Genomic DNA, 13,407 nt, shown 5'->3' on the forward strand with positions numbered 1-13,407 from the left:
GTTGCAGACCCCTGGTCTAACTAATAGCCCATTTAGCCCAGGCTTATCTAATCTGGCAGGAGATTAAAACTGCATCACCAAAGGGCTGCAGAGCAACTATGCTCCAAGCTTTTCTGTTACAAATGAGCTTGGATCGTTTTTCGTGTGGTTGGTTGTAGCATATTATGGCACGTGAACCCAAGCCGTGAGACTTATGACACAAATCAGAGTTTTTTTTAAAAAAAATCATGGTGCAATTCAGGTTTGTTTAGTCTCTAGGCCCGTGATGGCGAACCTATGGCACGTGTGCCACAGGTGGCATGCGGAACTATATCACCTGGCACTCCAGCTCAGGTCTGGCATGCACATGCTGATTTTTGGGCCTTCTGGGCCCACCAAAAGTAGGAAAATAGGCTGTTTCCTGCCTCTAGAGGGTCCGGGCGGTGGGGAAGGCCTGTTTTCCTTTCTTACCTGGCTCCAAATCCTCTCTATGCATCTGGGGAGGGTGAAAACAGGCTTCCCCACTGCCTCGGAGGTCTGAAACGGCCCATTTCCCAATTTCCGTTTGGACAGGAAGTGACTTTTTTGCTGTTCCCAGCCTCCAGAGCCTCTCTAGTAGTCTCCGGAGGGCCTCCGAGCGCCTCTGAAGGGGTGGGGAAGGCTGTTTTCACCCTCCCCAGATGCATAGAGAGGATCTGGAGCCAGAAAGAAAAATGGGCCTACCGGGCCATTGTGTGCCAGGAGCAGGGGGGGCGCATGCGCGGGGCAGGGTGCATAGAATTATGGGTGTGGGTACGCACGCGTGTGAACCTCCTCCGCCCCCCCTTCCTGGCACACGATGGCAAAATAGTTAGCCATCACTGCTCTAGGCAGTCTCCAAATGTATAATTTTAAGTACCAGAATTCATAGCAATGGATATGTTTGCAATGGAATTTGGGAAGTTAAAGTCCAAGTTTATGGTGGCCATCTTGAGGAAATCTGTCTGAGAAAGCTGCATGATCCAGTTCTTATTTTCTCTTTTTTGAATAGGTTATCCAGTTTTCCCCATGGTTGCCTTCCAGAGATGCCATATCTTAACTAATGATCCATAGCAAGCATGGCCAAAGTGATGGGAATTGCAGTTCATGGAATGGGATGCAATGGAATGCAATGGGATGCAATGGAATGCAGTGGAATAGAATAGTTCTTTATTGGCCAAGTGTGATGAGACACACAAGGAATTTGTTTCCGGTGCGTAAACTCTCAATGTACAATAGTGATAAGCAACAAAGTTATAGTCATAAGAAGATAAGGAGATAGGGAATTTGAGAATAATGATCATAATACTGCCTTTTTAGATAGTTTGTTAGTGTTGTGGGAATTAGTTGTTTAGCAGAGTGATGGCATGGGAGGTCTTTGTGTTTAGATGTTCTGGTGTGCAATGCTCCATAGCATTGTTTTGAGGGTAGAAGTTGAAACTGTTTATCTAAAGGGAATTGAGTCAAGGCAGGTCAGTGTAGAGCATATCCTCTTCTCCAAGGCCAGTCCAATCACTCAACAAATGAACACCTGTCCCATTCACTAGCACGGTCAGGAACCTAATTAGAAACCAGCAGACCATGAAATCTAGACCTCCCTTGGTCCAGTCAACTCTCTCTCAGTTCAGTCCACCTCCCAGGAACGTTATTGTGGGGGAAATAGGAAGAACATTGTGTATGCTACCTTGATACAAAACCAAAGGCAAGATATAAATTTCATCATGAATATCACCATCATCCCAGAGCAGCAAAAATTTTTGCTGCTTGTAGTATCCTAGCTAATAATAAATAAATAATAAATAAATTTATTTAACGATAAATAAATAATACTTCTAATCCACTCTGAAGACATGCAACAATAACAAAGGGGCACTACTCCAAATTTCCAACCAAAAAAACCAGCTAATATAATCAGCCATATAATCAGTTGGCCATGCCAATATTCATTTGCAAAAAAACAGGACAGATAGCATCAACGGAGTTAACGCCAGATGCTCCAAAATTGTTACGGCTTCCCATATGTGCCAAAGTTCTATTTTTTCGCCTCTGCCTACAAACTATGTTTCAATGCCCCCAAGCCACCAAATCAGTGGGGCTGGGCTCAGGCTGTTTACATCTGGAATGGAAGACGTGTTCTTTCCTCTGTGTAACACCATGGAAGAGTACAGGCTGCTCCATTCCATGGAAATGGGGGCCTTGCCAACTCCACCCAAATATATGCTCCCTGGCAGAAGGCTGAGGATGTCATCTATTACTCCTTCCCGCTACAATGTCCTACCTGTCAATGACTACTTCAGCTTCAACCGCAACAATACACGGGCACACAATAGATACAAACTCAAGGTAAACCGCTCCAAACTCAATTGCAGAAAATATGACTTCAGCAACAGAGTGGTCAATGCCTGGAATGTACTACCTGATACTACCATATACTATCTGTGGTTTCTTTCCCAAACCCCCAAAACTTTAACCTTAGACTGGCTACTATTGACCTCACCCCATTCCTAAGAGGCCTGTAAGGGGCGTGCATAAGTGCACTAGCGTGCCTACCATCCCTGTCCTACTGTCCCCTTTTATTCATATCCATTTCATGTATTAATAACCATGTTTATACTTATACTTATTATCTAATACATGCTTGACAAATAAAATAAATACATAAATAAAAATAAAATAAATCATCTTGAAAGTTGTACAATTCCATCACTTATTTCCGCAGGAACAGTAAAGGCAGATAACATGAGATGGTTACGAATAAATGGGGGCATTAGGACACATTACTAACACATTGAGTCCAAAGTAACAAACCATACTTTTTAGCCTAGTACATTGTGTGACCCAGTCTTCAAGCAGTGCTTCCTGTTGTGGTCCACCAGCAGCCTGCAGAGCTGGCAGCAGAGTCGGACAGTGAGGAGGCTGGGGAGGACCATGGGCCAGTCCTGAAGTCTGGGGAAGGCCTGGACAAGGGCTCTGCGTCGGAGGCAGAGATGGGGCCAGAGCCATCTGGGAGTGATGCACGGACTCCGGAGCCTCCAGAGGCAGACAGCAGAGAGGCAGAGGAACATGCGCAGAGCTTCCAGAAGGCAAGAGCAGCTAAAGTAAAAGGGAAGACTCTGGAGTAAGGCCAAGAGATGATTGGCCCCTCCCATAAGGCTTAAAAGAGTAGCAAAGATTCTTGGGCTCTTTGTAGGAAAGCAATGTTGCTAAATCTGTTTCCAGTCAGCGTTTCTTATTTCTGAATTTCGTGGGGCTTTGCCAAGAAAGGCTTTTGGCAGGGTGCCAAAGAAGATAAAGGTTAGTGATAAGCCCGAAGGACTTTTTCTAAAGGACCTGTTTTGGAATTAATTTGGACTAAGCTGAGAATGAAATAATTCTCAACTGTTATAATAAAATAGTTTTGTTTGAGACTAATTATGTTACTAAATGAGCCTAGGTCATAACACTTCCTGAGAAAACTCTAATTCTACTTATTTAACTAATCGATGTTACAACCACCTCTTAAGAGGTTGGTCTGCAATGCTTTGTAAAAGAAAGCTACACTGTGTTTGCCTAAATTGTGCTTCAGTCTGTTGCACAAATCCCGTTACATGATTCATTTTTGGTTCAGCGGATTGTGCGAATTCAGCCTACCATGGGTTTCCATAGCCTTAGACCATAGCAATTGATTCCACGACATTTATCAATGTCAGTCCATTCAAGTCTTCCCTATTTTGCCCCCAGGCACATTAAATATTAAACATCAGAGCTTGTTGGCTTAACTACATACTGAAAAGAGGACCGAAATCTAGAAGTTAAGTCAGAATTTATCACCGGTCCTTTTAGCACCCAAACAAATTGCCCTGCTACCAAGAGAGAGAGAGAGAAGCAGTGGACCAAGAAACAGTCCTGAGCCAGCACAGAAAGCAATATGCAAGGATTAAAAAAAAATAATCAAAAACTTCTTTGCAGCTGAAGAACACAGGAATAAAAAAGAGAGAGAGAGAGAGAGAAAGACCGCAGGACATCCTCAGAGAATCATAGTTCAGCAGAGGTCGTCGTAATGAAAACTCAAAAGAAACGCTGGAAAGAGGTTTTTTTTTTAAAGCCAAGAATGGACACGGAGGTTTTGACCAATATGAACTGCAGTCCATTGACACACGCAGACAAAATGTCAAGCTTCAGCCCCACAGAGAGAATTGTACTGTTCAGGCAACCTCCGCCCCAAAAAATTCTGGTAAATATTATTTTTTTAAGAAAGGGGGAAGCCATAACCAACTGCTGTATTTTAAGAAAAAGCAGAAAACTATTTAACATCTGTGGCATATCTTTTTTTCCTTCCGCCCCACATAAGAGATAACCTGGCCCTTTCTGAGCAGATGTTCTCTACTTGTTTTTTTTGCAACTATTCGTTTTGCTTTCATGTTGTGCCTTATGGACTATGTATGAACTCTCTCTCTCTCTCTCTCTCTCTCTCTCTCTCTCTCTCTCTCTCTCTCTCTCTCTCTCTCTCTCTCTCTCTCTCTCTCTCTCTCTCTCTCTCTCTTACACAAGAGAGAATTTTCTGCAAAGCATCAGAAGCACCTTGTGTCATTATTATTGGGCCAAAGATTTGCAATGCAGCCAAAGGTTCCATTTAACTCAGTGGTGAAATCCAATTTTTTTTACTACCGGTTCTGTGGGCATGTCTTGATGGGCATGGCTTGATGAGCGTGGCAGGGGAAGGATACTGCAAAATCTCTATTCCTTCCCCACTCTGGGGCCAGCCAGAGGTGGTATTTGCCGGTTCTCCAAACTGCTCAAAATTTCCACTACTGGTTCTCCAGAACCTGTGAGAACCTGCTGGATTTCATCCCTGATTTAACTCCAAGGCACTTAATCCTCTCCCAGACAACAACAAGTGCTCCAGGTGGAAAACTGCACAGTATTATGGTTTGAAGGATACTTTAAACATGAATGGATTGCTTAGATATTTGCTAACAACGTTCCCTTCTTTTCTGGCCTCCTAATCACGTGGGGAAAATCAGGTATATCATAACCCCCAATAATTTATCAGTGTCTTTGATAAAAGAACTCCATCTTCTAAATTCTCTTTTTGCACATGTTACGTCAGCATAACTGCAGCTTTACTGTCCTCGTTCCCAAAGGTTATCCACAAAGTTCCTGGAGATGATCTCCAGGCAAAAAAAGTCAACAAGATGGATGCTGGATGAGAACATGGAGTAAAGCTATACTGCAAGAAATGAACAAGTGACTTCCAATACAAACTGCCTGTTAAATAAGTCAAGAAACTTTAACCCGGTGAAGTTAGCTGGACTCCCATTGTTCTAAAATCTACAATGAATGCTAAAACTTTTGGGTTCTCCCCTTGTGTTAAACCATCAATCACAATGGCTAAACCACAAACAAGCTACCTTAAGGCTTAATCCAGGGGTGAAATCCAGCAGGTTCTGACAGGTTGTGGAGAACCGGTAGTGGAAATTTTGAGTAGTTCGGAGAACCGGCAAATACCACCTCTGGCTGGCCCCAGAGTGAGGTGGGAATGGAGATTTTGCAATATCCTTCCCCCAGGAGTGGGGAGGGAATGGGGATTTTGCAATATCCTTTCCTCAGGAATGGGGAGGGAATGGGGATTTTGCAGTATCCTTCCCCTGCCACACCCATCAAGCCACATCACGCCCACCAAGCCACGCCCACAGAACCGGTTCACCACTGGCTTAATCCTTATGTTATCCCTGATTCCAGGCACTGATCAAAGTGCCTTCGCCTGAGCTAAATTCCTTCTTCCCTTGTGCCTTAGATGTTATCACTCTAGACCAACCTTCTATTCCATTAGCTCAACCTTCCCTAATCTAACGGGTTTTAAAGCTAAGCCTGTATCAATTTACAGATCCATGCCCTTTGCAACTCATTTGTTGGTTTACTATAGAGTAGAATAAGCCACAATTGGCCAGGTTCATCTATCCCAGGGGTCTGGAACCTTAAACACTCAAAGAGCCATTTGGACCCATTTCCCATAGAAAAGAAAACACCGGGAGCCACAAAACCCTTCCCGTGCCTATTTCTTAAGCAGCCACAAAACTAGCATATGTAGTTGAATTAAATGTTCTGTTTTCTTCTGAAACTTTTCTTTTCTTGGATTATATCCATGGTTATTGAAAAACTCAATAAATCGCGTGCCGGCGGGTGTCACTCATTGGCGGTTGTGTCGCATATTTTGAGTGACAGGTAGCCGCAGCAGAGGGGTGAAAGAGCCACATGCGGCTCCAGAGCTGCAGGTGGCTGACTCCTACTCTAGACCACAGCTGTGATCATGCTGGTTTGGGTTGTGGTACTGATAAACAGCCATGACTGACAGATTATGGATGGGTTCACACAACACAATCAACAAGCAAGCCAGAGTTTGCCTTCTCAAACTGTACAAGCTCAGTTCAGAAACCATACATGTGCTAGGAAACCGTACTTTCAGCTTCTCCTTGACTAGTTCACTTTTAATCTGCATGGAAGACGATGCAGTCATTAATTCAATCACACGAGTCCCTTGTAATCTCAAGCAGTACTATCTATTCCTAGGTTGAGCACCATCAGAATAATTAGAAGGTGTGCTAAGAATCCCAAAGGTGTTTTTTCAGAAGGAGACCGGACTGCTTTTTGACGAAGAAGTCAACAACGTTTTGCTTCCCCATCCAGGAAGCGTCGTCAGTGGTGACTAGATAGCAGGTGGTCAACCAATGATGAAGCTTCCTGGATGAGAAGCTAAAGGTATTCTCCTTCCTACAAAAACAAAAAACAAAAAACAAAAAACAAACCAGTTGCCTTTTGAAAAAAAGCACCTTTGAGACTACTATGACCTGGATCAGTGTTTCCCAAACTTGACCCTTTGAAGATGTATGGACTTCAACTCCCAGAATTCCTCAACCAGGCATACTGGCTGGGGAATTCTGGGAGTTGAAGTCCATGCATCTTAAAATAGCCAAGTTTGGGAAACACTGACCTGGATGATTGAGAATCTCCATAGACACGCACTAAGAATCCTTTCAATGTACAAACCAAAGATGATCATGCATTCATAGCATATAGAATGGCCTCTCTCGGAGCCGGACGCGATCACAATATAACCTAAAGCAAATGTCCCTGACTCTCCTCTTGAACTATACGCAATGGACTACAACGTCCATCATCCCTGACCCAAGGCCAGCATCTTCTTCTCACAACCACTAACCAGAAGCCGATAGAAAGCTTACACAAAGGATGTGAATGAAGAACAATGCTCACCTGCTCATATTGTTGACATTCACAGCTATCCTGCCTTAGAAGTTGGGTAGCTCCTCCGTGTTATCATTCTCTCCAAACACAAGCTGACCTGTCAATCTCCTCCCTCAATTTTTTTTTTTAATTTGATTTATATGCCGCCCTTCTCCGGAGATTCAGGGCGGCTTACAATGCGTTAAGCAATAGCCTTCATACTTTTGTATATTTTTACAAAGTCAGCTTATTGCCCCCACAAACTGGGTCCTCAATTTACCTACCTTAGAAAGGATGGAAGGCTGAGTCAACCTTGAGCCTGGCGAGATTCGAACTTACTAACTGCAGACAGCTGGAGTTAAATTACAATGCATTAGTCTGCTGAGCTATCCAGGCTCCCTGGTATGTGGTATCCTCACCTCTTAGAAATTTCTCTCACTTTATCCGAGGTTCCGTGCCTTTTGAAAGCAAGGCATCTTCCTTCCTGAGATTCATAAATTAGGAAAGACAATTATCTGTGGTTTGATCACTGGGTTCACACTATATCTCTTAACCATGATGTATTGCACCCAATTTACCAAAACTAACCAACAAGGATCCTCATGACTTAAAACTACTGCATAAGCCATCTGTTATTGTCAAAGGACTAGCTGGGTTTGCAGAATGTAATGATTAACCATGGTTTAAGCCAGGAATCTTGGGGGGGAGGGGTTCTTCACAACCCATAGTAAACCATATATTAATTGCATGAACTGATTCTACAAAACACGCTCAACTAATATATGTTTGGATGTCAGTATCAATGCAGCCAGTAGCTGTACATTCGTATTAACAGACTAACCTAACCTAAAGGAGCCTCTTTAACTCCTAAATGAGATGGAGTAAAAGAGACACTATTAAAATGTGATAAAATCTGCCAAATACGATCACCAAGGGGGATAAAATACCTTACTAGCAAGAATCTCAAGTTTCCATTTTGTAGGCATTTCAAAGCCTTTCCCCCTTGTATTCATTTGCTTCTGCCCCAACCTTCCCAATAAATAAATAAATAAATAAATAAATAAATAAATAAATAAATACACCCACAGAGAAATCAATTAATCTTAAACATATTGCAGCTGGGAAGAAATATATAAATGGCTTTATAAATGGTATTAAATTGATAAGGGCATGTTTTGCTGGGCAAAAATTAAATATTGATTCATTTCCAGCAGGCAGTCCCCTCTGGAATCCGTCTCCGGTTTATTTTTTTTCTGGTGGGTTTTTTTTTCCCTCCTTTTTTCCTGCCCTTTTCTTTCAGCTGTCGTGTTCTAGCTAAGTAATTACCTTTTGTGTCCTCTCCCTTTTGCAAATCTCCGCTCCTAGTCCCTTGGACACAAAAGTCCTCTGCAAAAAGTTGAGGTTGGAGATTAAAAGTTAATTGGCCCTGAGCCAAGGGGAGGAAGAATGGTGGAGGGGGGAAAGCTTAGAGATATGGGGAGAGAAAAAAAATCTATTGGAAGAGCCACAAATTCAGCCAAGGAGGTGGATGGGGGTGATAGGGTGTGTGTATGTATAGGAGGGATTGGGGCAGTTTAGCCAAAGTAGACAATAGTAGACACTAATTGTTCCTAAAAACCAGTAGAGCCCTCCCGAAGATGCTTTTCCAAAAGGCAACTAGACTTTCTTGGGTTGTTTTTTTCCTTTGAAAACATTTCACTTCTCGCCCAAGAAGCTTCTTCAGTTCTAACTCAGAACTGAGGAAGCTTCTTGGATGAGAAGCAAAACTTTTTCAAAAAGGGAAACATCCCTTTCCGCGCCCCGCCCCGCCCCGCCCAAGAATGTCCAGTTATTGTTTTGGAAAAGCACATTTGGGACAAACCATGACCTGGATGGTTGAGACTCTCCAAAGACAGCAGAGTCTTCCTCCTTCAACCAACCTTTTGCGCTCAAGGAAGAATGTAACATCCATCTAAGAAACAACCTGAGAAATAATCTAAGGTTTGTCCAAAGAGGAGGTGGCAGGGGTGAAATCCAGCAGGTTCTCACAGGTTCTGGAGAACCGGTAGCGGAAATTTTGAGTAGTTTGGAGAACCAGCAAATACCACCTCTGGCTGGCCCCAGAGTGGGGTGGGAATGGAGATTTTGCAATATCCTTTCCCTGGAGTGGGATGGGAATGGAGCCTGGATAGCTCTGCAGACAAGGCACTATAATTTAACACCAGCTGTCTGCAATTAAAGTAAGTTCAAATCTTGCCAGGCTCAAGGTTGACTCAGCCTTCCATCCTTTCTAAGGTAAGTAAATTGAGGACCCCGTTTGTGGGGGCAATAAGCTGACTTTGTATAAAAATATACAAAAGTATGAAGGCTATTGCTTAATGCATTGTAAGCCGCCCTGAGTCTCCGGAGAAGGGCAGCATATAAATCAATTTAAAAAAAAAAAAATGGAGATTTTACAGTATCCTTCTCCTGCCACGCCCACCAAGCCACGCCCACAGAACCGGTAGTAAAAAAAATTAGGATTTCACCACTGGGAGGTGGGTTCCAAAATCCCAGCATCTCTTTTTCTTCAAGCCAACCAAGAATATGCCTGTGCTGGAACAGATCCATTGTAAGAGTTAACAGAGTTGGAAGGGACCTTGGAGGTCATCCAGTCCAACCCTCTGCTCACACAGATCATCTGTACTAAGGATTCCAACTGCCGACCTTTCTGATCGGCAAGCTCAGTGTCTTAGCCACTGAGCCACCAGGCCCCAACTCTCAAGATGGCAAACCCAACTCAGTAGAAAATCTCAAGGTGGCATTTCGCCAGTCTGGAAAGGGTCTTCTCTGGGTCCAAAAGCATTCAAGCAGAAATGGAGACATGCCAATCGTTCACCTGTCTAGCATTATCCGCCCCCTTCCCCCCTCCCCACCTCAATACAACATAAGGTGCCTGAACATCTCATCTGTAAAATGACCACCTCAGCAGATCTGTGCAAAAGCCGGAAAGGATCTGGCCCTGGTTTTAAAAAGTCAAGCATGCTGAATGGGTTGATCGATGTTTTTTTTCCTAAGCTAAAATGCCCCCTCCAGCGGGCACGGGATGGGGAGGATGCGCTGGGCTTAAACCCAAAGAAACATCTGCTATCAATTTCTTCAGTCGGAGAGAAGAAGCCTTTTTTTTGGCTTGGCAGGCAACAGGCAGCGCCAGCTTGAAATCAATGGGGCATCGACACCGGACAATGGGGACGCGCGTCGGGGAGGGTCGGGAAGCCCAACCTGTCGCCCTCCATCTCCGTGTCTGCTCAAAAAAGTCAGCGGCTCCGGGTTCGCGCAGCGGCTGTGGATCTCCCCGAGTCGACTTGGCCGTCAGGATCACCCACCGCGCCCGGGTTTAACCTTCGCCAGACTTAGCAAAAAATTTTTTTTGTTTTTAAAGTGGGGGATAAAAGAAAATCTCAGCCCCGTCCAAGCGACCTGGACCTCCCTTGGCAAGGAAGGAGAGCAACGCTTCCAGCCTCCGGTTCGATCCTAAACAGGATCTCGCGCTCTCGCCTCCAAACCGGATCGGGACGGTTTACACCGCTCCTTCTCCGGTTTCCACTCCGCGCGTCGCCTCTTTCAAAGCAGAAGACGGGAGGATGGGGGGGGGGGGGAGGTCACGGGAGAGAGAGAACACGGGTGGGAAAGTTCTTGCGGGAGCGCAGCGCGCGGGGCAATTGTAGGAAAGCGGGGAGGGGGGAGGGAAACCAGGTTAGGGGAGAAGGAAACCAGATTAGGGGAGAAGGAAAATCAGGTTGGGGGAGAGGGAAACCAGGTTAGAGAAGGAAACTAGGTTGGGGGAAGGAAACCAAGTTAGGGGGCAAGGAAACCAGGTTAGGGGGAGGGAAACCAGGTTAGAAGGGAAGGAAACCAGGTTAGGAGGGAAGAAAACCAAGTTAGGGGGAGAGAAACAAGGTTAGGGGGAGGGAAACCAGGTTAGGGGGAGGGAAACCAGGTTAGAAGGGAAGGAAACCAAGTTAGGGGAGGGAAACCAAGTTAGGGGAGGGAAACCAGGTTAGAAGGGAAGGAAACCAGGTTAGGAGGGAAGAAAACCAAGTTAGGGGGAGGAAAACCAGGTTAGGAGGGAGGAAAACCAGGTTAGGAGGGAGGGAAACCAGGTTAGAGGGACGGAAACCAGGTTAGGAGGGAAGGAAACCAGGTGGAGAGTGATCTCTCCCATCGACCCTCTACCCCTCCCCACGACCCCCCCTCCCTCCTTCCCTCCCTCCCTGGACTTGCAGCCCCGCGAAAGTTGCGCGCCTCACCTGCCCGAGGTTTAGATAGCCGTAAACCGAAGCCAAGCGGTCCGCTTCGCCGGGCCCCCCCAGCACCCGCACGGCCCAATGGTTGGTGTAGTAGACGGTCCGGGAACGCCTGGCCGGCAGGCAAACCGGCAGCGCCGCCAGCAGGAGCAGGTAGGTTTGCAAAGAGCGCATGGCTGCAGCGGCAGCGGCAGCAGCGGAGGAGTCGGAGTCCCGCGGGCAACCGGGAGCGCTCGAGACCCGCTTTGCCAGCCCGGCGAGAGCGAATCGCGGCCAGGCGACCGGCTGCCTTAGCCCGCCGGTGGGTGGAGCCTCGACCTCTTAAGGCGGCCGCGGCCAGCCGGGAATGGGGGGGGGAGGGGGAGGGGGAGGAAGACCAGGCTGGGGGGGGGGAAGGAGGGAAGGAGAGGGGAGGGGTGGCGGCCTCCCTCCCTCCCTCCCCCAACCCCCGTGCGGGAGTGGAGCTGCGTCCCGGGATCCCGGGCAGCCAGTCGTTCCTCGCTGCCCGCCTCTGAGCTGCGGTGCCAGCCAGGGATGCTGCAGCGGAGAGGACGGGCAGCAGCTGTTGCTGCTGCTGCTTTGGGCATTCTGCCTTCGGCCCGCCTGAGCCGTTGGAGCGGTAACGGAGGAGCCCAAGGCTGCTCGACTCCGCCGCCGCCGCCGCCGCTCAGACGGAACCGACGGAGCTGGGATTGGGGTTTGTGTTTGGGGAGGCAACCCAGCCTCCAACTCTTCCAGCCACCCACCCACCCTCGCCTCCCCTTCCCTTCCCTTCCCTTCCCGGGGCTTTTGCGGAACTCAGAGCCGACGTCCCAGCCAAAGGCTTAAGAATCTCTCTTGAATGTTTTATTCTCCGAAGGAGTTTTCGGAAAATTGCGTTTGGCGGACGGAGAGGAGCTGCGCGCGCCTCCGTTCCGGTGACCGCGGTTCTTTCTCCCCGGTTCCACCTAGATGGGGTGCTTAAAAATGAATACTTTCCCCTCCTGTTTTTATTTCGGTTTTTTTTTTTTAACAAAAAAAGAGGAATTCTGCAATGCCTGGGCTCGGGGTTGTGTTAGATATATATCTCTATCTCTATCTCTATCTCTATCTCTATCTCTATCTATCTATCTATCTATCTATCTATCTATCTATCTATCTATCTATCTATCTATCTATATCTATCTATCTATCTATCTATCTATCTATCTATCTATCTATCTATCTATCATCTATCTATCTATCTATCTATCTATCTATCCATCCATCCATCCATCCATCCATCCATCCATCCATCCATCCATCCATCTATAGTATCTATCTATCTATCTATCTATCTATCTATCTATCTATCTATCTATCTATCTATCTATCTATCTATCTATCTATCTATTAACATTCAGGTGTCTGCTTAATGTTGAACGTAGTTTAGGCTTTGAACAAGTTGATGGGGGTATAATAATAGGAAATCAAATTCCAAACGTGGAATTTCCCCCACCTTTCTCTCTCTCTCTGTGTGTGTGTGTGTGTGTGTGTGTGTGTGTTTCTTTGTTTGTGTTTCCATTTTGCTTGCTAAAAGGTTCTGGGTTCTGCTTAAAGCTTTTACTCTGTGACCTTGAGTTGCCCCATAAATTACTCCTTTCTATAGATTTCCAAGTAATAAAACCAAAACGCACATTAAAGCTAAAATATACAGCCTCCATAAGAAAATTAACAAGACTCTGGTGGCGTCCTAAAAGAGGAACAAATGTATTTGCAAATATAGGCTTATAATAATAAATTTGTTTGCCTTTAAGGTGCCACTGCTGTTTTAGCTGTTATTGCAGAAGATTAACACAGCTGCCCCAGTGTAAAACCTTTGTCTATGGAAATTATAATAAAACAACAGCCTGGCATAGATTTGCTGTTATTTGAACAGGAAGTCCATTCTTACGCAAACAAGGAA

General features: G+C 45.7%; 1 protein-coding gene across 2 annotated transcripts in view; it reads right to left on the reverse strand.

Moving 5' to 3' along the window:
• The window catches only part of PCSK6 (proprotein convertase subtilisin/kexin type 6), a 128,017-nt gene extending 116,360 nt beyond the window's left edge, over positions 1-11,657 (reverse strand). Inside the window, exon 1 of one of the 2 annotated variants that reach the window (XM_034424697.2) lies at positions 11,487-11,657. In XM_034424697.2, coding sequence (XP_034280588.2) covers positions 11,487-11,657 — 171 coding nt within the window. The remainder of the gene's footprint in view (positions 1-11,486) is intronic. The other variant, XM_087877926.1, reaches the window with a different exon arrangement.
• Between the last annotated feature and the right edge of the window lie 1,750 nt (positions 11,658-13,407).

Source organism: Pantherophis guttatus, chromosome 13, assembly GCF_059756535.1.
Source record: "Pantherophis guttatus breed Tessera chromosome 13, ASM5975653v1, whole genome shotgun sequence".
In the NCBI taxonomy this organism is placed as follows: Eukaryota; Metazoa; Chordata; class Lepidosauria; order Squamata; family Colubridae; genus Pantherophis; species Pantherophis guttatus.